The 24,899-nt window shown below is 42.3% G+C and overlaps 1 protein-coding gene across 1 annotated transcript in view; it reads left to right on the top strand.

The window, feature by feature from the left end:
* Nucleotides 1-2,177: 2,177 nt before the first annotated feature.
* Nucleotides 2,178-24,899, top strand: part of TNRC6B (trinucleotide repeat containing adaptor 6B) — a 52,014-nt gene continuing 29,292 nt past the window's right edge. The window contains exons 1-7 of the mRNA XM_024200399.2: nucleotides 2,178-2,461; nucleotides 8,562-10,874; nucleotides 12,178-12,336; nucleotides 15,411-15,589; nucleotides 16,592-16,666; nucleotides 17,973-18,018; nucleotides 24,344-24,492. Of these exons, the coding sequence (XP_024056167.2) occupies nucleotides 2,260-2,461; nucleotides 8,562-10,874; nucleotides 12,178-12,336; nucleotides 15,411-15,589; nucleotides 16,592-16,666; nucleotides 17,973-18,018; nucleotides 24,344-24,492 (3,123 nt within the window). The 5' untranslated portion in view covers nucleotides 2,178-2,259. The remainder of the gene's footprint in view (nucleotides 2,462-8,561; nucleotides 10,875-12,177; nucleotides 12,337-15,410; nucleotides 15,590-16,591; nucleotides 16,667-17,972; nucleotides 18,019-24,343; nucleotides 24,493-24,899) is intronic.

Below are 24,899 nucleotides of genomic sequence, written 5' to 3'. Positions count from 1 at the left end.
TGATTTTCAGCTGATTTTTAAACTGAGAGAGGCTGGTCTTGTAGTAATAAATGAAGGCTGCATTGTAGAGCAGCTGTTTTTTCTTGCTTTTATTAACTTCCTTGTTTTTAATTTGCAGGTCACAGATCAAAAAACCAAAGGTAAGAGATTTAATTTGTTTAAATCTATAGAGCATAGATTTGTGTAGGCTCAGAACAGGCCTTTGTCCTTGACTAAAATTCTTGGATAAGGGAGTGAGAGACTCATGTCGCATGACGAGGCATTTCTGCATGAGTAGTAAGCAGAAACAACTGCTGTAATGGTCAAAAAGAGAATATATAGGAACATTTTCAGTCAGCCTTCAAAATGTTTGAAGAAGAAAAGAAGGCCTTTTTGAATAAAATAATATCTTAGCTGTGATGATCTCTCATGAATTAGGCTAACGTTGAAATCCCTAAAAAAGTGCAGCTTTTCAGAAGTGCAGCCACCAACTGACACAGACTAGATGCATAGAATGGGAGCGAGAGAGAGAGAGTAGCTCTTAATGAGGGAACACCAAAATGAGTGGAAAACATTCTACTCTGCCTGATTGAATTAAGAGATGTTAAAGCTTCGAGACTTGAATGTCAAATGGAGACAGAAAGATGGTAAATAAGCATCATAACTTGCTCACCTGATTTAAAATATATTTGAACCTAATTTGCATCCGAGCATTGTGAAAGTAGTGGAGAAAACAGCGACTAAAAAGAGGCAGCAAAGGACAAATAGTAATTTGGCTTAAATTTAAAAAAAAATCCTAATAATTTTTGGACAATGAAACTTGCATAGGAAAGTCAGAAAACCCATCACCAGCTGTTTACAAAGATAAAAATGGGATATAACACATTCTGTTGTTCTAGAGGAATTCCTATTCTTATGATATTCTACTGCTTTCCTAAAAAATGTCTCTGCTTATATTTAAAAGGTGAATAACATCAGTAATGTGATGTTTGGGAGAATAGCCCCTTCTAATGCTGCTGTTACTTCAGTCCACAAGAGAGACTGGAGTAGTTACAGCTCTAAAATGTGTCCTTGGTTTTGGAATCTGAGCATGTCTTTGTGAAATGTTTTGACTTCTAGCAACCTGGTTAGGATGTAACAAATTCTACCCTTGTTTCCGAACTGTTTAATGTGTGAGTTTACTTTGCTTTATTTCTAGAAACGTGGAGAATAGAGGAGTGTAGATGTACTGTTTCTGGAATCTCCCAAGTAGAAGAAGATAGTTTTGTTAAGGCACAAGCTTCCCTAGGATTCCCTCATTTCCCCCCTCTTATTGCTTCACATCTACTCAAAGGTCCTCAGAGAGGCCCTTAAATACAAGCCCATTTTGGCTAGATCTCATTATAGAGTTTGTAAACAGCGTTCCTGGGTCAGGCAGAGAGGGTTGTTCCAAAATGAAAGAAGGCATTTCCTTCCTCTAGCAGCTGTGCATACTACCTGGCTTAGGCTATATTGTCACTGCCCAAAATGATGTTTTTGTTTGTTTAGCTATCTCAGTGTTAAAACAAATGTGGGTTCGCTCTCTCGCTGTAAAATCCTCATGGAGATAAAGTACCAGGTAGTCTTTACTTTGGTGTAACTAGGTGAGGTCAGTGCTATGGCCCCCACCAGGGATTGACCTCACCTGCCTACAGGGCAGTAAAAATTACACATTCTGGTCTCCACTAGGATTTTATAGCAAGATAGCTAACGGGGATGAGTTGTCTCCTCGCTGTACAAAACAAAACAAATTTTGTAGTGACAACATAGCCTTAATGAGCAAGGTAAAAGCTTAGGAACTAAATTCAGATTTTCCATATGGCAGCACACAACAGTGCCCCTAAGTGAACCAAAGATTAAGAAATAGGAAAAAATTACAAAATTTGTATTAATCATTGAATGTTTAAATTTAAAACTTCAATCTGAGATTTCACCCATGATGTCTAAATCACTGGTGATGACAAACAAATATGCAGCTTCTGCTTAACTTGACTAGTTCCTTGATGGGGTTGAATTTGCACAGTATTCTGAGAGGAGTTCAGTTTCAGTGTGTTCTTATATCCATTTGTTAGGTTTTGTATCTTATAAAGTTATAAATTTCCTTCCTCTTGTGTTCCAGTGCCCGAAGTGACGAAACCAAGTTCAAGCCAGCCAGTGGCCGCCAGCCCAATTGGCAGCTCTCCATCGCCACCAGTCAATGGTGGCAACAATGCCAAAAGGGTGGCAGTGCCGAACGGACAACCGCCAAGCGCCGCCCGCTACATGCCTCGGGAGGTGCCGCCGCGATTCCGTTGCCAGCAGGACCACAAAGTGTTACTGAAACGTGGGCAGCCCCCTCCGCCATCCTGTATGCTACTTGGGGGTGGGGCAGGGCTTCCTCCCTCTTCAGCACCTGGAGCAAACCCAAACAACGCACAACCAGTGACAGGAGCACTGCTGCAGAGCGACAGTGGGACTGCAACAGGTAAGGAAGGCTTAGCTGAAGAAAGATCAGGTAAAATCGTTCACAAATGTGTTCTGATACGTATTAAAACTTCTAACTTTTAGAAGTTATTTTACTTTACTTTTATGCTCCTCGGCACTGCTGATTTTTAACATTTTTAGAGTACTGATTGTTTTAAAAAACAAACAAACCAAAAAACACCCAAAACATTGTCATCAGAATTGCCACACTGGAACAGAGCAATGGTCCATCTAGTCCAATAGTCTCCCCCTGCTTCTGACACCGGCCAGTACCAGATCCTTGAATGGAAGGGTATGTCGCCCCTCTTTTCAACACACAATAATGCACCTTTCTAATTGGGTGGTACTGTGTAAGCTAGGATCAAATAGAAATCTCCCTCCGACTCCCACCCCCCCACACACTTATGAGCTGAAATATAAGGTATTTATCCTAGGAATTGTAGTCTTTCTATTTTGTGTAGTTTGTAATACATAAAGAAATCCTCCTTCATCCAGGTTTTTGTCCTTAGGTATTGTGATATTACATGTGTTTAGCACGTAATAAGAGCACTACGGGGTAAGGGGAATACGGTGTTGTGGATCACCAACTTGGAATAACAGTTGTTCCTTGGCTAGCTGTTGGTGCAGCAGTCTCCAGTAGGCTCGTTAGGATCTTTGGTGCAATCCACCTCTCTTCCTGCTGCGGGCAGTTTTTTGCCTCTCTTTTCTGGCTCAGCTAAGGATAGTTACAACAGCAGTGCTTTAGTTCTAGTCAGCATAAAACTAAAGACCAAATATATCCGTTCTATAGATATTAGCTCAAGTGTGGTCCATTTCTAGTCTCGGTGAAGTAGTAAGTTAGAACTCCTTCTGGTCCCTGACTGTCTGGTGACCATTCGTCTTGATTGTTCCTCCCAAGGTGGGACTTAGTTTCTTACAAATTGTGTGTTAGGAAGCTTTTTAGTTGTTTTCTGTAAAATAAATTTGATTTGCAGGGTTTAAGTAATTTGTAGGAACTGGTCTTCCTAATGGTGATATCTTTATTTGTTTTTCTATTGTGATATTAGATTCCAGAATAAAAGGTTGGTTTTTAGGACTTGCCCTTCTTTTGGGACAAGAGGACTGTGACAGATTGCTGTACCCCGTATATTAAATGCTGAAGTGAGGGATATATGCCCCTACTGTCTCTGACTTCATTTTTTTTGGTCTCAGGACCAAGTGTCTTGACTACAGTTGATGATGGAAGAAGCTCTTTTATAAGCTTCCAGGCCATATGAAGAGTCAAGCTGACTTAAGTATTTCCTTTTTTAAGGTCATGTTCTTGGGAAAAATCAAACTCTGTTTGAGAGCTCTCCCTTCTTGGGTGAGTCCAAGAAGCAAATAACAGCTTCAGCTGAAGCAACAAGTGCACCTTCCTTAATATTGTCAGGTCAAGGGAAGAAGAAAAGACAGCATCATCTCTTCTCCAAAGTGTACCACTCTTAAATCCATCCAGATCTGTTCACCAGGATTGTGGAAGCATTATAGCCTGAGGTCTCCATAGTTCAAGAAATGGGTGACAAGTTATTTGGTATCCCAGAACCAACCTAACCTGTCAGAGTGGTGGTCATGCCTTTCAAAGAAGGGGCCCTTATGGATTCTCTGAAGATGAGGAGGATAATACAAGTTTCTATCCCACTATTGTCTTTGCAGGCGGACTAGTTATACCAGGTCCCTGTTCAAGGATTTGATTCTTTTTTTCCAATACCCAATCTCGTTATTTTTGATGCTTTATGTAAAAAGAAAAAGTAGGGCCAAGAAAATATCATAAGCTTAAAGGTGCCAGGAAGATGGATAATCTCAATCAGAAGTGACCTTACAGATCAGACTGGCAAACTACAAAGCTTTTTGGGCTAGTATGACTTTATAATGTGGTATATGCTTGTTCCATTGTTGGAACATCTTCCTGAGGATCTGAAGAAGGAGATGAAAGAAGTAGTCATAGAGGGGGCTTATAGTAGCAAAGCATTCTCTAGAAGCTGCCTGTGATGCTTCAGGCATAGATTCCTATTCATTGGCTATACAGCTATTACTATGAGAAGAACTATTTGAAGTACTGTGGGTTGTCTTTGGATTTTGTACAATCAGTATAATCTCAGCCTCAAAACCCAGTATTTATTTTCCTGAAGCTACTTGGGGATGATGGTTTCATCTATCCTCATAAGTCCATTTGCAATTTTAACACTGTTAATTATCCCTCAGGATGTCTGTCTCTTTTTGTATGGTGGACTAACTCGCACAGTATTTGCAAAAGGTATCCCTTTCAAATCACCAAAGGCCTTACTGAGGGATATTTCCAAGGCAGGGAGAGACCGAAATCTGAACCAATTGACAATCTGAAACTTTTTGAGACCAAGTTACACACACATGCACTGATTGCTGAGAGTAATTCAGCCTTCATTCAAAATTTCTCCCCTATATTCAAAGGAAGGTAATGTGATGGTGGTGAAGATGAACACCTATGTTATGCTCAGCAAATTGCCAAGGAAGGGTTTGGTGAAATCTTCAGTGCTGAGAAGTGGTCCATCTTTGGAAATGGGTGCATCCACCAACTCATCACGTGTGTGGCAATCCATCTTCCGTGCAAGGATAATACATTTGTGGATGAAATAAGTAGAAAAAGCAACCTTCAACAAGAATGGGCGTTAAGAGTTCATTGTTAAGCCCTCTTCTGCGAATAGATCTGTTTCCACCACTCAAAATCTGCATTTTTCCACCAGAGGAGGGCAATGATCTTTTGTTGACAGATACCTTCTTATTTAACAACATTGTCCTGCAAGCAAACATTTGTACAGTACCAGTGATCCCCATGATAAGCAAGAAAATCACACAGGACAAAGCTTGAATTTTTTGCTGATAACCCTGAACTGGGCCAGATATTTTTGTCACATGGAGCTCCTAGATGTAGAAGTGAAGCCACCTTTTTGCCTTATGTTGGTGATAAGTGAAGATTCAGAAAGGAAATGTTAAATATTTCACCAGTTTCCCTGCAATTAGTAAGGTGGATCATACATCTGTTATCCTAGATCAAGTCTTCTTACAGAAATTGCTGGAGATATTACTCAAAAGTCAGAAACCTTCAACAGCAAATCCTATGCTGCAGCATGGCAGAGACTGTAAATGGGCAGCATAAAGAAATACACCTGTAGCAATACCTGTTAGACATTTTAGCCCTCAATGTCTCAAGAAATCAGGACTACTGTGTATTTTGTTTAGAAAAAATAACCACCATTATTAACACCAAATCATCTGCTCTGGTGTTAGCAAAGATGAGAACCCTAGTGTAGACTATTCTCTAGCTCTGGCAGCTGTTTTTAATACCACAATCTAATCAGTTGACTAGCTTTGCACTGAGCAAATTCAGTTAATACAGTGCAGAAAACAGCTGCTGGAGTCAGTAAGCAGTCCATATACTGAGGCGCCAATGTTGTCACACCAGGGTAGCTAAAACAATGGCCGCAACAGTGGAAGTTTTTGGTCAATAAAATTAGTAGTATAGGCAGAGCTTTAGAGTATGCATCTCAGTTCCAGTACAAGGGACGTCCTGTGTTTTTACAAAAAAGATGCTTTTGAAGGGATGTTTTAATGGTGTCCCACCTTTTTGGGAATACAGTGTAGTACTACCCAAGCTGATGGTTTCTTGATTTAAGCCTCTGGGATAGTATTCTGTTGTCACTCCTTGAAGACTGTATCTTGAAGCAACATCATCAGCCAGGAGAGTTTTTGAGCTCCAAGCATTAATTACTGATGCTCTTTATGCGCTATTATGTAATGATAAAAGCAGTACAGCTTTACATCTTCATTTCAAATTCATCTATAAAATAGTAATTGATTTTCATCTCAGATGAGAAACTTGCTTATCTTCTTCACATAATACTTGTTACCAGGGAGGGTCAGCTTTGAAGCAGGCCTTCAGCTATAGTCTTAGTAGGACAAAACCCTTCTGTAAATCCCCAAGACTATTTGTAGGGATTGGCATGTATGGGGAGAGGCAGTTTCCTTTCAACATTTGTCAAAATGCAGCAAAACACATTCTGTGGATTAGCAGGCACTCCAGTCCTGGATGATGTTAGAATACATTCAGGTAGATCCAAGGCAAATTATTCCTGTTGTAGAGCTGTTCCTGGGAGTAGAAACCATACCTTTGCACGCAGCATTATTCTCTTGAGTTGGTGTCAAGGTCTGAGGTGCAGTTTGGGAGAGCAGCCCTGCAAGCTTTAACTAGTCTACTCCTCAAATGCTCCCCCCTCCCCCTGAGAGTTCTCACTGATCAGTCTTCCAAGCATGAGGATCTCTGCTGGTATTACCTGAAGAAGAAAGAACAGTTGGTCATCTGCAACTGGAATTCTTGTATAAGATTGTCAGTGAAGTTCCACACTCCTCCTATGGCAGAGTCTGTGGTTGGGGTCTAAGAAAATAGAAAGAAAATGAAGGTGCACTGGAGCCACGTTTCCTTATATACTCTTGCCTCGAACATTTCACAAGTGAAGATGAAGTCTACTCTGGCCCCCAATGGTCCAAGTTAACCAGAGGGTTCCATGCTTGGTGTGGAGTGTGGTTCTTGTACTGACAGTCAAAGAGTTTCATTTACAGATGAGCAACTCTTCTTCACTGAGGTTCTGGAGGTCAGCTGAGAGAGAGAGACCATCAGTTCAGCTAGTGAACTGAAAAAGCATGGAACTTGTACGAACAATTCTGTTTGTTTTTAATAAAAACATTAGTAACTGAATGTTCTAATTTTGTCACTTTTGAATATACAGTTAAAACAAAGATCCTGTGTGTGTGTGTGTGTATTAGTATTAGAAGTATGATGTTTTTAGATGGGTGTGACTTAACTTCACATGACACTAGCCAGTGCTGATGGTATGGTAGCAGTGTATGTGCAGACCTGTTGCCCAAGATACTGACACAATTATTGTTGTGAACTTCTTTCCCCACCATATTAGCTCTACTGGAGAAGTAAGATTACCAAATGCCACAGTGGTACCAGGGCTCACTAGAGAAGAAATGGACATAGGGAGATGGAGAATACAGTCATCTTGGGAACATTTTTAGCAGGGCATCTTGAAGGCTCTGCAGTTAGAATTGGACAGAAAAATGGCAAGCACCTCCAAACAGAGAGAACATGGCATTAAATTGGGGACCATACTTGTTCTCCTTAAAGATTAGTCTGATAATATCAATAAGGCAGTGCAAGGAGGATGGCAGAGGAGTGCTGCCAGACTACTATGGTACTAGCAGTAACACATCTGTGTACATGTGATAATCATGAAGGCAGAATTGACTGTCTAATATTATAGTAGATTGGATTTATAGCTGATGTAAACCCGTGCAAATTCCATGGTTGTCTCTGGGCTATATTCAATGCAAGTGTGTGTGTCAATGTAGTATATCTTTGCACTGGTTTGGCATTCAGTGTCTTTGCAAAATTAGTGTAATATGCGCACTGAGGGGAAGAAAGGAGTATGTAGCAAGAAAATCAACTTAAACTGTTTGATAAAGTGAGGGAATGGAGGGAGGACTTGTTAAATATTATATCCTTCTGTTAGGTGCTTTTTCCGAAACACTTTCCTTTCTTCCCTTCTGTGTGTAAGTTATACTTGGTTGGCAAAGCCACTGAATGCCAAGCCAGTATAATTTGCATTACTTTACAACATGCACTCGTATTTGCAATATTATTTTGCCAGTGGTGAATTTTGTCCAGTACACCATAATTTTAGAGCTAGCCTTAAAAATAAATAAATCTGAATTTGCATCAGCAGTGGCCTTTGTATTATTAAAAAAATTACTGCTTGAAGTTGAATAACAGGGCTGTTAGCAAAAGAAACCAGTCCTCAGTGAGGTTTTAAGTGCCTACAAAATTGAATTGAGTGTGAGGATTTTTTTTTCTGGAACATTGAATGTTTTAATAAGAATAGCTCATATGCCATTTTCCAGTGTAATATTCTGCTATAATCGGCTGAGTTTGTAAGTCTTTGAAAAACAAAGTTTATAAATGAAAACAATAATTGGTGTTGTCTGGAAATGCAATCTTTAAACGACTTATAAATAGTAACCAATAGTAATGACCTTCATCTTTTTAGATTCAACAATTGGAGGTGCTGCTGCTTCAAATTATGCAAATTCCACTTGGGGTTCTGGAGCCGCCTCCAACAACGGCACCAACGCCAACCCAACTCACGTCTGGGACAAGGTGATTGTAGACGGGTCTGACATGGAAGAGTGGCCTTGTATTGCCAGCAAAGACGCTGAGTCTTCTTCCGAAAACACCACCGATAACAACAGTGCCTCGAACCCTGGCTCAGAGAAGAGCACTCTGCCAGGAAGCACCACTAGTAACAAAGGAAAAGGAAGCCAGTGTCAGTCTGGAAGTGCTGGGAACGAATGTAATCTTGGGGCCTGGAAATCTGACCCCAAAGCTAAATCTGTTCAATCTTCCAACCCTGCTGCAGAGAGTAACAATGGACTAGGAAATTGGAGGAATTTGAGTGGGCAGGACAGAATAGGCCCTGGTTCTGGCTTCAGCAACTTTAACCCAAAAAGCAACCCATCTGCCTGGCCAGCACTGGTTCAAGAGGGCAATTCTAGGAAAGGGATTTTAGAGTCTGATAATGGTAACGCCAATGCACAGATTAGCACAGTAGGTCAGACCTCTAGGGAACAGCAGTCAAAGATGGAAAACGCGGGTGTTAACTTTGTTGTCTCTGGCAGAGAACAGGCTCAAATACATAACACTGATGGACCAAAAAATGGAAACACTAACTCCTTGAACTTAAGTTCGCCAAACCCTATGGAGAATAAGGGAATGCCCTTTGAAATGGGCTTGGGGAACCCCTCCAGAAGCACTGACACCCCTTCACAAAGCACTGGAGAAAGAAAGACTGGGAGTGTTGGATCTTGGGGTACATCTAGGGGGCCTTCTGGAACTGACACAGCCGCTGGACAAAGCAATTCTGGAAACCATGGGAACAATGGAAAGGAGAGAGAGGACTCCTGGAAAGGAGTTTCTGTTCAAAAACCTAATGGGTCAAGAAATGATTCTTGGGATAACAACAACAGGTCTATGGGTGGTGGGTCTTGGAACTTTGGCCCTCAGCACTCAAATGAAAACAAATGGGGTGAAGGGAACAAATTGACATCTGGGGTCTCTCAGGGAGAATGGAAACAGCCGTCTGGGTCTGATGAACTGAAGATTGGAGAATGGAGTGGTCCAAACCAACCAAATTCTAGCACTGGAGCATGGGACAATCAAAAGGGCCACCCCCTTCCTGAAAACCAAGGCAATTCCCAGGCTCCCTGTTGGGGAAGATCTTCCAGCTCTACAGGAAGTGAGGTTGGAGGTCAAAGCACTGGAAGCAACCACAAAGCAGGAAGTAGTGACAGTCACAATTCTGGACGCCGATCATACAGGCCTACGCATCCTGATTGCCAGGCAGTCTTGCAGACTTTGCTGAGCAGGACTGATTTGGACCCCCGTGTGCTTTCAAACACTGGCTGGGGCCAAACTCAAATTAAGCAAGATACAGTTTGGGATATTGAAGAGATGCCAAGGCCCGAGGGGAAATCTGATAAAGGAACTGAGGGGTGGGAGAGCTCTGCCACACAGACAAAGAACTCAGGGGGCTGGGGAGATGCACCCAGCCAAAGCAATCAAAACAAGTCTGGATGGGGTGAGCTCTCAACCCCCACAGAGTGGAAGGACCCCAAAAACACAGGAGGGTGGAATGACTATAAGAACAACAATTCTTCTAGCTGGGGAGGAGTAAGACCAGAAGAAAAGACCTCTTCCTCTTGGAATGACAATTCCAACAAGGATCAAGGGTGGGGTGGACGGCAACCTAATCAAGGATGGTCTTCAGGAAAGAACGGTTGGGGAGAGGAAGTTGACCAAACAAAAAACAGTAATTGGGAAGGTGCAGGAAACAAACCAGTGTCGGGTTGGGGTGAAGGTGGGCAAAATGAGATTGGGACTTGGGGTAATGGTGCAAATGCAAATACCGCTTCAAAGGGCGGATGGGATGATTGTAAAAGAACGCCAGCATGGAATGAGACTGGTCGACAGCCCAATTCCTGGAATAAGCAGCACCAGCAGCAGCAGGAGGCTTCTGGCTCCTGGGGTCCACCACCTCCAGGTAATGGGCGACCTCCAAATCCAAACTGGAACAGTGGGCCACAGCCAGCTGCCCCCAAGGATGAGGAACCCAGTGGCTGGGAAGAACCTTCTCCACAATCCATCAGTCGGAAAATGGATATTGATGATGGCACTTCAGCATGGGGAGACCCTAGCAGTTATAACTACAAGAATGTGAACCTGTGGGACAAGAACTCGCAAGGGGGACAGGCTCCACGAGAACAAAGCCTGCCTACTCCAATGACTAGCAAATCCACAGCATCAGGTACCATTTTGCTTCCTTCTCTTCAGTAGAGTATATGAAACTAAATGTCTAAACCAAGGGTTCTCAAACTGGAGGCTGTGACCCCTCAGGGGGATCATGAGATTATTATGTAGGGGGTTGAGAGCTGTCAGCCTCTGTCCCCAAACCCCACTTCATGTCCAGCATTTATAATAGTGTTAAATGTAAAAATGTGTTTTTAATTTATAAGGGGGGGGGGGGGGGAGAACACACTCAGAGGCTTGCTGTGTGAAAGGGGTCACCAATACAAAAGTTTGAAAACCATTGGTCTAAACAAATGTTGAGTGTGTAACCTCCAAATCTATAGATACTTTTACCCCGTTAGCAAAATTAAACTCTCATTTGAGTATTTGGCTTTTGCATGTGTTGATAACTTATCAACAGTTCTGTTCAGAAAAGTGACTGTAAAAATGGAACCACTGAGTGTCACCATTATTGTCCTTTAATGACTTCCATCTGAACATTGCTCGGCTTTACAAGTAAAAGGATGTTTTCTTTAGGTGCCTAGCCTGCAGACTCCACCTAAGCTCTGAAAGGCAAGATATGTTCTTATTAGTTTCTGTATCATTACCAGTAAAAGATTTTCCAGGCCAAATTCTGCCCTCTTTATCTCTGTAAAACCCCGTTGTCTTCAGAGAAATTGCACATATTGAACTTAAAACAGGATTGTGCTCTGCATTTAGAATTTAGTTAACAATTGAAATCATTTATGAGCCAGATTATAACCTGTTCTACTCTCCCATAGCTGTCCTGTGTCATCAAGAATAAAAAATAGTAAATTTTTTTTTTTTTTTTTTGCTTGTAAAGTAAGCAGCTAAGAGTTAGAATACACAGGAGTAGAATGATAAGGTGCCATTTTTACATAGTCACTTTTCTGACCATGTCATATTTTAAATGATATTATTTATTTTTTGATGTGCACTTAAATGTATCCTTGTTCTTCAATATATTAAACTTCCGTACAGCCTGATACTAATAACTGATCATGGGAAAAGTTATCTGAGTAATCATCAGGGATAGGCTTCATATCTAACTTGATACCATAGTAATACTGTTTTTCATAGCATTTCTAAAGTGAAGGTCCTCTCTCAGTTCTAGGAATGAAAAGGAAGTCAGGTCCCTGCCCTGGGTGTAGTGTTTGCAACTGAGTAATCCCAATTTACGCTTTCTAATAGCATGAGGTACACCAGAAAAGAGGAAGCGGTAGGTTTTTTGGTGATGCTGTGCTGAATGTCAGTGAACAGTTTGTAAACTGTCCATAATGAAAACTCTCTTCTTTGTGCAGTCTGGAGCAAAAGCACACCACCTGCTCCAGATAATGGTACGTCTGCCTGGGGTGAGCCAAATGAAACCAGTCCCGGGTGGGGTGAAGTAGATGATACAGGAGCATCGACAACAGGCTGGGGGAATGCACCCTCCAACGCCCCAAATACCATGAAACCTAGTGAGTATAGGCCAGTAATCAGCCATTTTTATAATGATGCTATAGATTTTAGTATCTGACTTTTGTATGTGGTTCACCTGCATATGTAGTGCATCCCCTCCCAGTGAGGACCAGAAGGGACACTAAATGGTTTCTAAGGTGCTGATGGTGGTTGAGTAAAAGTGCTTACAAATGACTAAAAACTACCGAAAGCAAGACGGAATCTTAGTTTACAGTATAGGTATATGAACAGCTTTGATCTTATTATTGATATGACATTTGGGCTTCTCAACAAGGTGAATTAGTTGCTTTTTCTTTCTCAACAGGACCCTCTTCCCCATGCCACACACCCAAATACTTCGTAGTAGGGAACTAGTTTCCAAGATAAATCCTCTTCTCCTGTAATACCAGAATTATGAACTTGCAGTTTATCCTTAGCCAAAAACTCTACATTGTAGATTATGGCTATATATGCAGAAGTCTGTACACTGCAGCAACAAGTCTTTTGTCATTCTAGTTTTATGGCTAATAAAAGCTATATTTTAAGGTTGAGAAGGCTGCTTTATTTTAATTCCCTGTTTTCACTTGCTTGTAACTTTCTGGGAATTATTTTTGGGGCTCAGTCTTCACATGCCTGGTCTTAACCCAAAGATTGATTGATTATTTATTTATTTATTTATTGAAAACTAGAGCAAAATAGGTACAGATTTTGTTATACAAGCATGAAAAAAGTTTTTTCATCTTTTAAAATAATTGTTCAAAGCTTTTTTTTGCTCAATCCAAATGACTAGACTTTTCAGCTGTTTACTTAGAAATACGTCCAGTATTCACCAGTCAATGAGGTACTGCTGAACTTCTGAAAAACACGATTTTGGTAATTTTGAAATTAGAATGACTGTTATATGATTGCACATATATAGGATTTTGTGGAAATCCTTTCTGCCAGCGCAGGTAGTGTATTTTTAAGGGGGAAAAGTAAGTGTGTGTGTGGGGGGGGGGAGGTGTTAAAAGCAAAAAAGTGAATACTGCATTGCAAAATTTTTCTCAAAGCGAGTAACACTTATTTGATGGGCGAGTAAGGGGTGTGTTTGTGTACACACTTTTTTCATGCTTGTATAACAAGCTGTATATACAGTAACTCCTTGCTTAACGTTGTAGTTATGTTCCTGAAAAATGCTACTTTAAGCAAAATGATGTTAAGCCAATCCAATTTCCCCATAAGAATTGGGGGGAAATTGGATTGGCTTAACATCATTTTGCATTTGTAAATGGGGGGAGGAGAGGTAGGTTCCAGGGACATTTTTTTTGCCAGACAAAAGACTGTATTTTATATATGTACATACATACATACACACACACTTATAGATGTACACATACACACACGCGCGCACACACACTATACGTTTTAAACAAACAATACTGTACACAGCAATGATGATTGTGAAGCTTGATTGAGGTGGTGGAGGAAGAGGGTGGGATATTTCCCAGGGAATGCCTTGCTGCTAAATGATGAACTAGCACTCGGTTGAACCCTCAAGGGTTAACACATTGTTCTTCTTCGAGTGGTTGTTCATGTCCATTCCAAGCAGGTGTGTGCACGCCAGCCGGAAGATTTTCCCTTAGCAGCGTCCGTAGGGTCGGCTCGGGCGCCCCCTGGAGTGGCGTCACCCTATATAGGGGCCCGCCGACCCTCCACACCCTCAGTTCCTTCTTACCGCCAGTGGCGGCTAGCTGGAACTTTGCTCGCTCTCGCAGCAAGCCTAGCAGTGTCTCTGTTCGTGTATATAGTTCTCTTTTTTTCTCATAGTTTGAGTTAGCATTATTTGTAAGTTAGTAGTAGTTGGAGGGTTTTCCCCCCAATGTAATTCTTGCTCCTTCCTGGGGCATGCCCCGGTCCCCAGTGTTTAAACTCTGTGCAGACTGCGGGAAGTTTATGCCGAAGAGTGACCCGCACTCTTCCTGCTTGAGGTACCTCAGAGAGAGCCACCAGAGACGGGTGCCGCATCTGCAAGGGGTTCCATCCCAGGACTCGCAAGGACAGAGAGCAAAGACTTAGAGTGCTCCTGATGGAGGCGACCTTATGGCCACACTTGGACCCCGAGTTTGCTGGCCTGGCGCCCGGCGCCCAGCGCCTCATCCTCGGTGTGCAGCGCTCCGGCACCGTTAGCTAGAGAGGAGGCCCAATCTAAGAACTCTAAGTCCCGGCACCGGAGAGAATCGGGATATAGGAAATCGGCCTCCATGCGGCACCGTTCACCGTCTCTGGTGCCCGCGAAAAAGAAGAGGCTGGTGAGGGGCCGATCACCCCACCAGGACCCTAAAAGGCCGGCGGCATCCACAAGTGTGGTGGGACAAGCTGCGCCTCAGGCGCCACCTCCCAAAGTTCCGTAGTTTTATATCAGATCCTAGTAAAAATACAGTGTGAAGATGCATGTTGTATTTCTGTGGCAAGTTTTCCACATCTCAGATTTCTGACCAGTGTCTGAGAATTAAATCTGAGTTTTTCAGAGCAGAGTTTTATTGTCAACCATACTTAAAGGTCAACATACTAGCAGTGTGATAGAGAAATGTGGTGAAGTATTATTGGTGTTTTTTTCTAATAGAGTGTTGAGGATTTTGAAGGAAAAAAATTTGCACTGAAAAACAGATTTTGATATAGGTTAACCAGATGGACTAAATTCCTCAATTGCATTAATTTAAGAGAGCCTCTGGAATCCTTTCCTCTACACTGGAAATTATGAGCTCCTTTTAGGAGGTCAGTTTCTTTACTGCGAGAAGGGAAGTTTCCTCTGTAAATGTAAAGTCAAAGGCATTTGACATGTTTGACACTAAAGTGATTTTAAAATACAGAACACTTGAAAAATATAGCACACTACTCAGCACTAATAAATTTTTTAGGTGTTGTGCTTTGTGCAATTTTCTGCATTAGAATAAAATGAAGAAAAGTTTTGGGTTTTTTTAGATTGATAACAGCAGTTGTGTACTAAGCATCCCACTGATCTTGCCATAGAATGTCATAAAATCTGTCTGTTAGGAGTTGTATTGGCTCACTTTTTGAATTTTTTTTTTTTTTTTTTTTTTTTTCCCCCTTGAAGGTTCCAAATCTATGCAAGATGGCTGGGCGGAGAATGATGGGCCAGTAGCAGGAACACGTCATTCAAGCTGGGAAGAGGAGGAGGAAGGAGGAGTCTGGAACACAGCAGGCTCTCAAGGAAGCAGTTCCTCCCACAACTCAACAAGCTGGGGGCAAGGAGGAAAGAAACCACAAATTAAGGTAAGAAACCTCATGCTTGAATGATTTGTAACTGCCATATACTCTGAAAGCAGATATAACTAATGTGTTATGCACTTCCCTTTTATAAACAAGAACTATTGTAGTGGAGAATTCATCTGTAGAGGTGGCTGCATTGCAGTGGTGGGTGAAATGACACTCTTGTTTTTATGAAATATAGATATTATGACTTGTAACTCCAACAGAGATTGCCAGAAATCTTTTGGCATGTGGGCTGCAGAGCCATTACAGAATGAGACTGAGCAACAAGTGTCCAAGGGTTATCGCTCTCTTTGGGTGACACATCACTCTGCATTAGACTGCTGCTGCCTCTCCTTACACAGCCTGTTGAAGTTCTGATCCCATTCTCACTTCTGGTAGTAACACACTGTTATTTCTGCTTGATTTTGGGCTCCCGCCTTTGTTCTTATTAACTTGTGGCAGCAAACAGAAGTAAATGACTCTGCACTTGGCTGCAAAACTGTGTATTAACTGCTCTTCAGCGGCTAGAGCATGTGAGACTTTCTGTTGTAGTTTGGAGTACTGCGTTCAGATTAAGAAGACTACCTATAGCTGGGGCTGTGCTTTGGCATCTCCTGGGCTAAGATAAGGTGCAAAACAAAACAGTTGTATTGTGGTGTTGTATGGGTTTGTCAGTTCCTGCTTTGGACAAATGGATTTCCCTTTCATTTCAATCAATCTTTTTTATTCCTTCATTTTTTATCCTAACCACAAAAGCAATTGTCTGTAAACTTTCCTTTTCAGCCTTTTTTTTTTTTTTTTTTTAGCATTATACTGCTGATTTCTGTTTCAGTTTTGTTTTTGGTCATTCACAAATCACAACAGGACCAAATCAAAAGCCAATTGAATTCAGCACAGTGCTGATTGAGAGGAAGTTGCTGAAAGGAAGCAAAGCACAGCAGAGACCTCTACATAAAAGGAAGTGTGAAAATGGAGGAAAGATAAGGAAACTGTTTAATTACATGTCTGCTCTTGTTTTTTTAGTGCTCATTAAAAGGAGGAAATAGTGATTCGTGGATGAACCCTTTATCCAAACAGTTTTCAAACATGGGATTGCTAGTAAGTGGCTTTTTAAAAATGTCATAATCTAATTGAGAAGCACTAACATTTGTGTAGTAAGCAAAATTCTAATTTCAGATATTCACCAGCAAGTGTTTATTAACTAATTGCATTTATCATTCCCATTCTCTTATTCCAATACTGATAGTTGGTGGCTATTTCAAACTCCACTTACTAGTCAGAATATTTCTTTCTGGAAACTAAAATACTTTTAAAATCCGAGTGGATTTCATGGCTGCCACTGTTGTGGGGTTGCAATTCATTTGCAAACAATGGATGGTCTTTTACTTAAGGTGCTGGACTAGAACTCTGGACATGTGGGCTTAATTCCTGGCTGTGCCACAGACTTGTGTGAATTTGGGCAAGACAATATCACTGTACCTCAGTTCCCTGTTGTAAAAAGGGGATATTTTCTTTATCCCACCCTTTGTCTTGTCTACTTAAATTGTAAGCTCTTTGGAACAGGGACTTTTATGTGTAGTACAGCACCTAGCATAGATATAGTCCCAGTAACGGGGCCTCTAGGTGGAGATGTAAGACACATGCTACATCATTGTCAGTGGGAAGGTGCAGAGATCTGCAATGCCTTCTTTTCAGTGAAAATATGGTTCACCTATGAAAATGTGCAAGAATCCCAGACACGCCACTTAATGGAGAGCTTTGCATTTTTCAAAACGCTGTACACCATTAACTAATGTATCCTGTGAATTAGCTATTTATCCTCATTATAGAATTGGGGAAATTGTGGTGCAAAGGTGCTGTGACATGTCTGAGGCCAAGCAGAATGTCGTTGGCAGAGCTGGGATTAGAGTCTAGGAGCTCTTGGCACCCAGTCTCAAATTCAGTCCACTAGATCATGCTGCCTCTCAAAGTTATGGGAACACCCTGTCCCAGACTGCCAAGAGAAGAATAATTTGGCAGCACATTTTAAGATTTGATGACTTGACAAGTCACGAGAAGAGCTATCATTCTGGCTGCTACCCTTTTATAATTTGATCTCTTGACATGAGGACAGAGGTTCATTTCTCAGAGCAGCTGTTCGGACATCTCTCTCTGTCTGTGGCATGATGAGTTCATGTGCCTAGTGGCATTTTAGGAAATTTAACCCCAAATACAGCTGGGATGAGGTGTGTTCAAGGTTACATCAGGATTGTTTTTCTTTGATATAGTTTAGGACATTACTTTCATTCACACTGGTACACCCTTCCACATTTCCAATACACATCTTTAACAAAGGCTGTTTTCTGCAGTGTTCTCGAACTTTGCTCAGGAGTCAGACCAGTGTCTTTTTTTGCTCTTCTTTCAGAGTCAAACTGAGGACACTCAAGGCAGTAAGATGGACATGTCTGTAGGTGCGTATAACTTCATTAAAATGCATTTGGCCTGATGGCTGATATTATGCGTGTGATATGCTTATCTTTAGGAAGGGGCACTTTTCATTATTTTTGAGCTCTGTTCTTTAATAGCAGGATAGAGCAGCAGCATCCAGCCTGTTGGCTGCAGGATTTATACAGATAATGCAGCTGCTGCTGAGAGACACTGGGCTGGGGGAAAAGAAAGAAATATCTGCATAGAATGGAGGGGTGCTTAAAAAAAAATTGATGTAGTACTCAGTTTTGTTGCTTCAAGAAGGTGGAACATCCCTTATCACATGACATTACTAGGTGGAAAAGGGAAGTCTACTAGCTGTTGGCATTAGGACATCCCAATTACCAGCTCCTTAGGACTGATATGCGGGAAAAGAAAGTCTCTTTATTGTACTTCTTTTAACTGCTTGCCTCAGGCAGTTGAGCTGCTGCTGAGTAGGAATAGATTTATCACCCATGATGGCCTGACCACAAACATCAGGGATCTTAAATGGGTCATACTATGTGAGGGGTGTCATCATAAATGATAGTCAGAAGTGATCTCTTGGATTATCTGGTCTAAGTTTCTGTATCAATTTTATCTAATCTCAGTTGATTGCGTCCTAATTTGCCATAACTTCCTTGTCAAGCAGACTATTTCACTAGACTAGATGATTGACTTTGTCATCAGAAATGCTTTCCTAATTTCCAAGTTGAATATTTACCGTATATACTCGATCATAAGCTGGTTCGTTTATAAGCCCAAACCCCCCCCCCCCCTCCCAAGATGGATAAGTAAAAATGGAAAAAATTTATAACCCGTTCATAAACCGACCCTATAATTCAGGGTCAGCAAACTTTGGTTCCCGGGCTATCAGGATAAGCTGCTGATGGGCCGAGATGGTTTGTTTACCTCGAGTGTCCTCAGGCACAAACCTAAGTAAACAAAGTGTCCCGGCTTGCCAGCTGCTTACCCTGGTGGGCCAGGACAGCAACTGGTGGGGAAACTTTTTCGGGGGGAGAAGCTGGGAGTCAGGGGAGTAACCCCTGTGACCACCCCCCACATGACCCCACCTCTAGCCTGGGACCCCCACACTCTCCCCTTCCCATCCCTTCCCACCTTATCTGGGGAGGGCCAGGGGAGGATGTCTCTGACCTGGCTGGAGCTGCTCCAGCAGGCTGGACAGCGTGGCCGCAGCCTGCTCCTGCAGGCCAGACCGGGCGGCGCGGCCGCAGCATGTTCTAGCGGGCTGGGCCGGGCGGCACGGCCGTAGCGTGCTCCGGCGGGCTGGGCAGCGCGGCCTCAGCCTGCTCTGGGGGGGCGGGGCCAAGTGGCACGGCTGCAGCCTGCCAGCCCCGGAGCTGCAGCTGCTTGGGAGGCTGGGGGGAGAGCAGCGTGGCCAGAAGCGGAGAGATTCTGGCCCCGCCTCTTCCCTTCTGGCTGTGCTGTCTCTGTTGTGGGGAGGGGCTGTGTCCCACTCTCCTTCTCTGTACCCATTCATAAGCCGACCCCCTTCTCTGGTGCTTCCTTTTTTACTAAAAAAATTCGGCTTATGAACGAGTGTATATGGCACTTAAATGCATTGTTCTTCTCCAAGTGGCCTCTGCGTATTCACACTTGTGGGATTGAAGTGCGTGCACCACAAGCTTCTGGAATCTTCTGGTGACTAGTGTCCATTGAAACGACTCACATCCTCTCGTTCCCATTCTCAAAGGTTCCAAAGGTATATAAGAGGGAGTGGCCCATTCGGTTCCTCCTAACCACCTAACTTACAGCAAGCTTGGATCGCACATGTGTCCTCAGCACTTCCCTTCATAGTTTTTTGTTGTTGTTGTTTTTTGTTGACACTTTGGAGTCTGTTTTTGTTTCCAGTTAGATTGTCAGTATGTTAGTCAGCTTTTCTTAAAAGGGGGGGAGAGGAGGAGGAGACGTAGATAGCATGAGCATCATGTGAACCCACAAAAGCAGGTGGCCCACCTCATACCCCTGCTGACAAAGGAAGCTCTTCAGAGTCAATTGACTAAGGCTGGCATTGTACATGTCCAGTATTGATACTGGAGATCAGCTCACCATAGTGGCTCTATGCCTATCAAAAATGGCACCAAGCTCCTTGCATCCGTCCTGCTCAACCAAGTCCTGTACCAGAGAACCAACACCCCTTGGCTCTAGAGCAGTGGTCTCCAAACTTGTTTGATCGCGCACCCTTATCAATAAAAAATTTTGAGCACGCACCCCCTGCCACGCAGAAAAAAAAAAGCGCCGCACCGACCCCCACCCGAACTACCGAAACAACAAAAAAAAAAAACCCCCCCCCCCGAACTACGCCCTAACAAAGAAAAAAAAAAAAAGCGCTCCTCCTGCTGCGCACCCCCAAGGATCCTCTTGCACACACCCTACTTTGGAGACCACTGCTCTAGAGAACCATGTGCCAAAGTAGTTCTGGTCACTGGATCCATCCAGGTCAGCAGATTCCAATGCTGAGGACTTGACACCATCAACTGAAGAATCATTTACCAAAGCGGTTCTGTGCCCAGCATGAGTGGCACTGAGGTCCCTGGATCCAACAATGGTGCATGAATCCACACCTGAGCTGTTGTGGCTCAGGACATTCAAGATATGCTTTACTGTGAAAGGCAAAGGAAGAACATACCCATCAGAAGAAGTCCCAGATGGTTAACTGGGGTACTCACCTTGATATCCAATCTCTGCAGTGAATGAGCTCCACTATAATGTATTGGAGTGGAGAGCTATTTGTCTGGCCTACAAATTTTTCTCAAGTCCAGACCCCAGCTCAGTCTCTTTTCACCAGAAAGTATTGATTTTCTCAAGCTCTACTTCAAGGATGAGCAAGACTCAACTTCACTGACACACTCCTTTCTTTTTCTTGAACTGGGTCAGGAGTTCCTCTGAGTTCTCTCTGAATCTGTTGATTCAACAAGTCTTCCTGGAAGGCAGTCAGGAAGGACCCAAGTTTCTATCAATAGCCCTGGCTAGGGCTTGGCGATTTTGTCTGACATCCTGGGTCTCTTGTTGACTTCTGCAAGTCCTGCTTTTCAAACTGCTGCATTTCCTGTCTCAGGGTTGAGATGAGTCTCCACACAGGTCAAAAGTTTCTCAGATTGCAACCTTGACTTCTGGGAAGTTGGGACACATTCGATGTAAAGTGTTGTGTTGAGGTTCAAAAGATCATATTGAAAAACAGGAGACTGGCCACACAACTTACTCCAGTGAATTGGAAGAGATTTCTCATCTGAGCAATTGAAAAGGCAATGGACCTGAGAGGGGTCCTATGTTTCACTTAGAAAAGTTTTGTGTTCTGTCAGGGTGCATTTGGCTGCCATCACAGCTTTTTTCCCCTCTGATGCCTGGATTGACAGTCTTCTCTCACCCTGCAGAAACTGAAAGGTTTGATCCATGTTATGACTAAGGCTGGTTGAGAGAGCTGTTTTGCTGCAGTAGTCAAAGGATACGAAACTGGATACTCCAGTGCAATAGATAGGTTGCTACTGTGATGAGAGAGATTCATTTGTCCCGCCTTAGAGAGTATTCCCTTTGGTGCATGGACCTGTTTTGCAATGAGATTATACTCTTGTTCCCACAAACTTCATGGGGCCTCTGTTCAAAAACTGGGCAGACTTCTCTTTGTTCCATATATCTGTGAAAGTGCTGTTTATTATAATCATAACTTTAGGCCAGAGGGTTAGTGAGATACAGGCCTAATGGCTCCCTAAACCATATTTTGTACATGTGCTCTTATCTGCATCCTTTCCAAATCAGAGGTCCTCTGATTTCCATCTCTTTCAGGCCACTAGCCTGTCTGAATTTCTCTGTGTACCATTCATATCCAAGAATTCAGGCCCCATACTTTAGATGTCCAGAGGGAAGTAAGTTTATATGGGACCAGACCTGTCCACAAGTTCCCAGACCTGTGGGGCATATTGGGGTGAGACCAAGGGACTGGCCAGCACTCCCCTAAAGCTGTCAAAATGACGGTTTAACGACTTATGACTTTGCAGTTGTTTGACCATCTGGAGATGTCAGTGTACTCAGGCATAAGGTAGCTTCCATAGCGTGCCTTCATGCTGTAATCTTTATAGAATGTTGTATGGCTGCTATTTACTGTGTTTACATAGTGTTTTTTTTTTTTAGCCCATCTTCCTCAAGGTTCTAGTGCTTGCTAAACTCTTGGAAGCAGGAATATGCAGTGGCCAGTTTAAGAATTGGAATTATTTGATATAAGTGTTTGCGTATTCCCCATCCCTGACTCCACCTTCCACATTTCTTTTGGAGTCATAAATTTAGGACTTCCCAAATTAGTAGAAGAAACTATGAATGTGGTTGAGGCCACTCCCATTTTTATATCATCAAAACCCTCCATGAAGGGCATGGTAACAAGCCCCAATGGACATGGGTGACTAGAAGATTCTAGAAGCTCACAGCACAGGTGCTGTGATCTCTCAAGTGTGAATATTCAGAGGCTTATTGCACAGCAGCCAAATTTCTGGTAAGTAACCTTCATCCTCTCTTATTTCTAGATTCACTGTTGGGTTTTTGCATCCCTTTACATTTGTCCTTTCTGTATTGAAGTATCATCTTGTTAATTATTTATTGAACATCAACAATGTGCTTGATACTCTAAGAACCTGAAAGGAAACGCAGCCCCTGCCACAAGGAGTTTACAGTCTAGTACAGACACAGATTAAACCACTCAGGCATCTGTGTGTGTGTGTGTATTTTTTTGTTTATTTTTGTTTTTATGTATATATTAAAAAACAAGAGTGTTTATATTGGGTAATCATATGAATATCAGGTGGCATTAAGAGTTTTATAGGGCAATTTCTCAAACGTACTGTGGAACAAGAAAAGTGTTTTGAGGAGACGTTGGAGAACAGACAGCATGAAAGAAGGCCCAAAGAGGAAATCTGAGGAAGGTTACAAAGAGGTGTTATGCAGGAGTCTTAAGATAAATGAAAGGGGTGAATTGAAGGATTTGAGAAGGGGATTTGTGCAGGGGATCTTGAGGATGAGATGCCTGAAGTAGAAGAAGAGTGTAAGGTAGTGAAGGGATTCAAATAGGGAATGACATGGTCATTAGTAGGAAGTTTCAGAAGCAGTATTTGGAAGGGAGGGGAATGAAGTCTGATCCAGAGAGGCCAGAGATTGCAATAGTTGGGAGATACAATTATGATGTGGATAAGAGTTCTAGTGGTAGGAATAGAGAAGAAAAAATGAGAGGATTTGAACAAGGTCTGAATATGGTGTGAGGATGGTAGAGTGATACTTCAGAGAGTGCAAGTCTGGGGACTGGTCTACACTGGAGGGGTGGGGATCGATCTAAGATACGCAACTTCAGCTATGAGAATAGCGTAGCTGAAGTCGACGTATCTTAGATCGACTTACCTCGCGTCCTCATGGCGCAGGATCAATGGCCGTGGCTCCCCCGTCGACTCCGCTTCCGCCTGTTGCTCTGGTGGAGTTCCAGAGTCGACGGGGAGCGCGTTTGGGGATTGATTTATCGCGTCACGCAATAAATCGATCCCCGATAGATCGATTACATAGTGAAGATGTACCCTGGGAGACCAGGGAATAATGGGGGAGTAGTTGTCTGAGATAGAGATGGGAAAGAGCAAGAGGGATTTGTTCTTTAAACGTAGCTTCTTTAAGCTAAATAAAGAAATTTAATTCAACCTGTCTTCATAAGTCATATACTCAAGTTCATGTGTCATTTTGTCTCCTTATGTTTAAATATTTTCTATTTACTGGTTTTTTTTTTAAAGTGGGTTCCAGAACTCTGTGCAGTATTCCAAATAGTCTTATCAGTGCAGTGTAAAGTTTCACTTTATAGATTCACCTTCATGAAATTGCTTTTATAAATCCCCACTTTAAGGCCTCATGCTTCCAAAATCATTCTAAAGTAGTTTAACTGTTATGGGGCATGTGCATGTTGATTGCAAATCTGGCATTGTATACCCTTTTCCTCCCTGAACAGCTCTGACTGGTGCAAATAGTTTCAGAACCATCCTCTTTTCTTCCATTGCGCAGTTAGTTCAGTCAGAATCTGTAGAGGTAGTAGTTAGTTTTATTCGTAGTGTGTGTGGACAGATACATGTTTTTAAAGCAAATTGGCTTGTTTAATCTTACGATAAAACTTAATCCCTGACTCTTTTACCAGGAGCGTAATGCTACATTATAAAATAAATCCTTGGCTGTACTATTTTTCAGCCTTCAGAGGTATTTTCAATCCATTTTTAGCTGTGAATCTATTGGAAAGAAAAGGTATGATTGTGGTTGTTGGCACTGATATTTCACCCTCTTCCTTCCCTCTTATAGGTGGTCTCCCAGATAAGAAATTTGAGGTGGACAAACGAGCCATGAACCTCGGGGATTTTAATGATATAATGAGAAAGGATCGATCTGGGTTCCGTCCACCTAATTCCAAAGACATGGGAACCACAGATAGTGGGCCTTATTTTGAGAAGGTGAGATAAATCTGTATGGTTGAACAAAATCCCCCACTGCATTCACATAAGGTCCCAATTTATATCTACTCCTTTGGGGGGTAATAAAAATTCAAAATCATGGAAGAGAATCTAATAATACATGAAATAAGATAAGATAGACATGTGTATGTAGAGTGAACGAAGATGAAAAATTGAGATGGGTTAAAGATATGTATGAATATATTAGAGAAATCCTGAGAGTAATAGGTACAGCTCTGAAGAAACATTATTTCTGAATACTACTTCAGTCTTTAGCTGAGGAGGGAGAAGTCCATTTTGAACAGGTGCCAGCAAAGTTTAGCGAAGAGGGCATCATAATGGTTCTTGTTTCTGTTTGGCTACTGACTATACTCCTACACTCTAAAACTAAATTTAAATCTAAATAT

Source organism: Terrapene carolina, unplaced genomic scaffold (assembly GCF_002925995.2).
Source record: "Terrapene carolina triunguis isolate 2854851 unplaced genomic scaffold, T_m_triunguis-2.0 Scaffold247, whole genome shotgun sequence".
Classification (NCBI taxonomy): Eukaryota; Metazoa; Chordata; order Testudines; family Emydidae; genus Terrapene; species Terrapene triunguis.
Note: the sequence above shows the minus strand (reverse complement) of the source record. Positions and strands in the feature narration are given on the sequence as shown.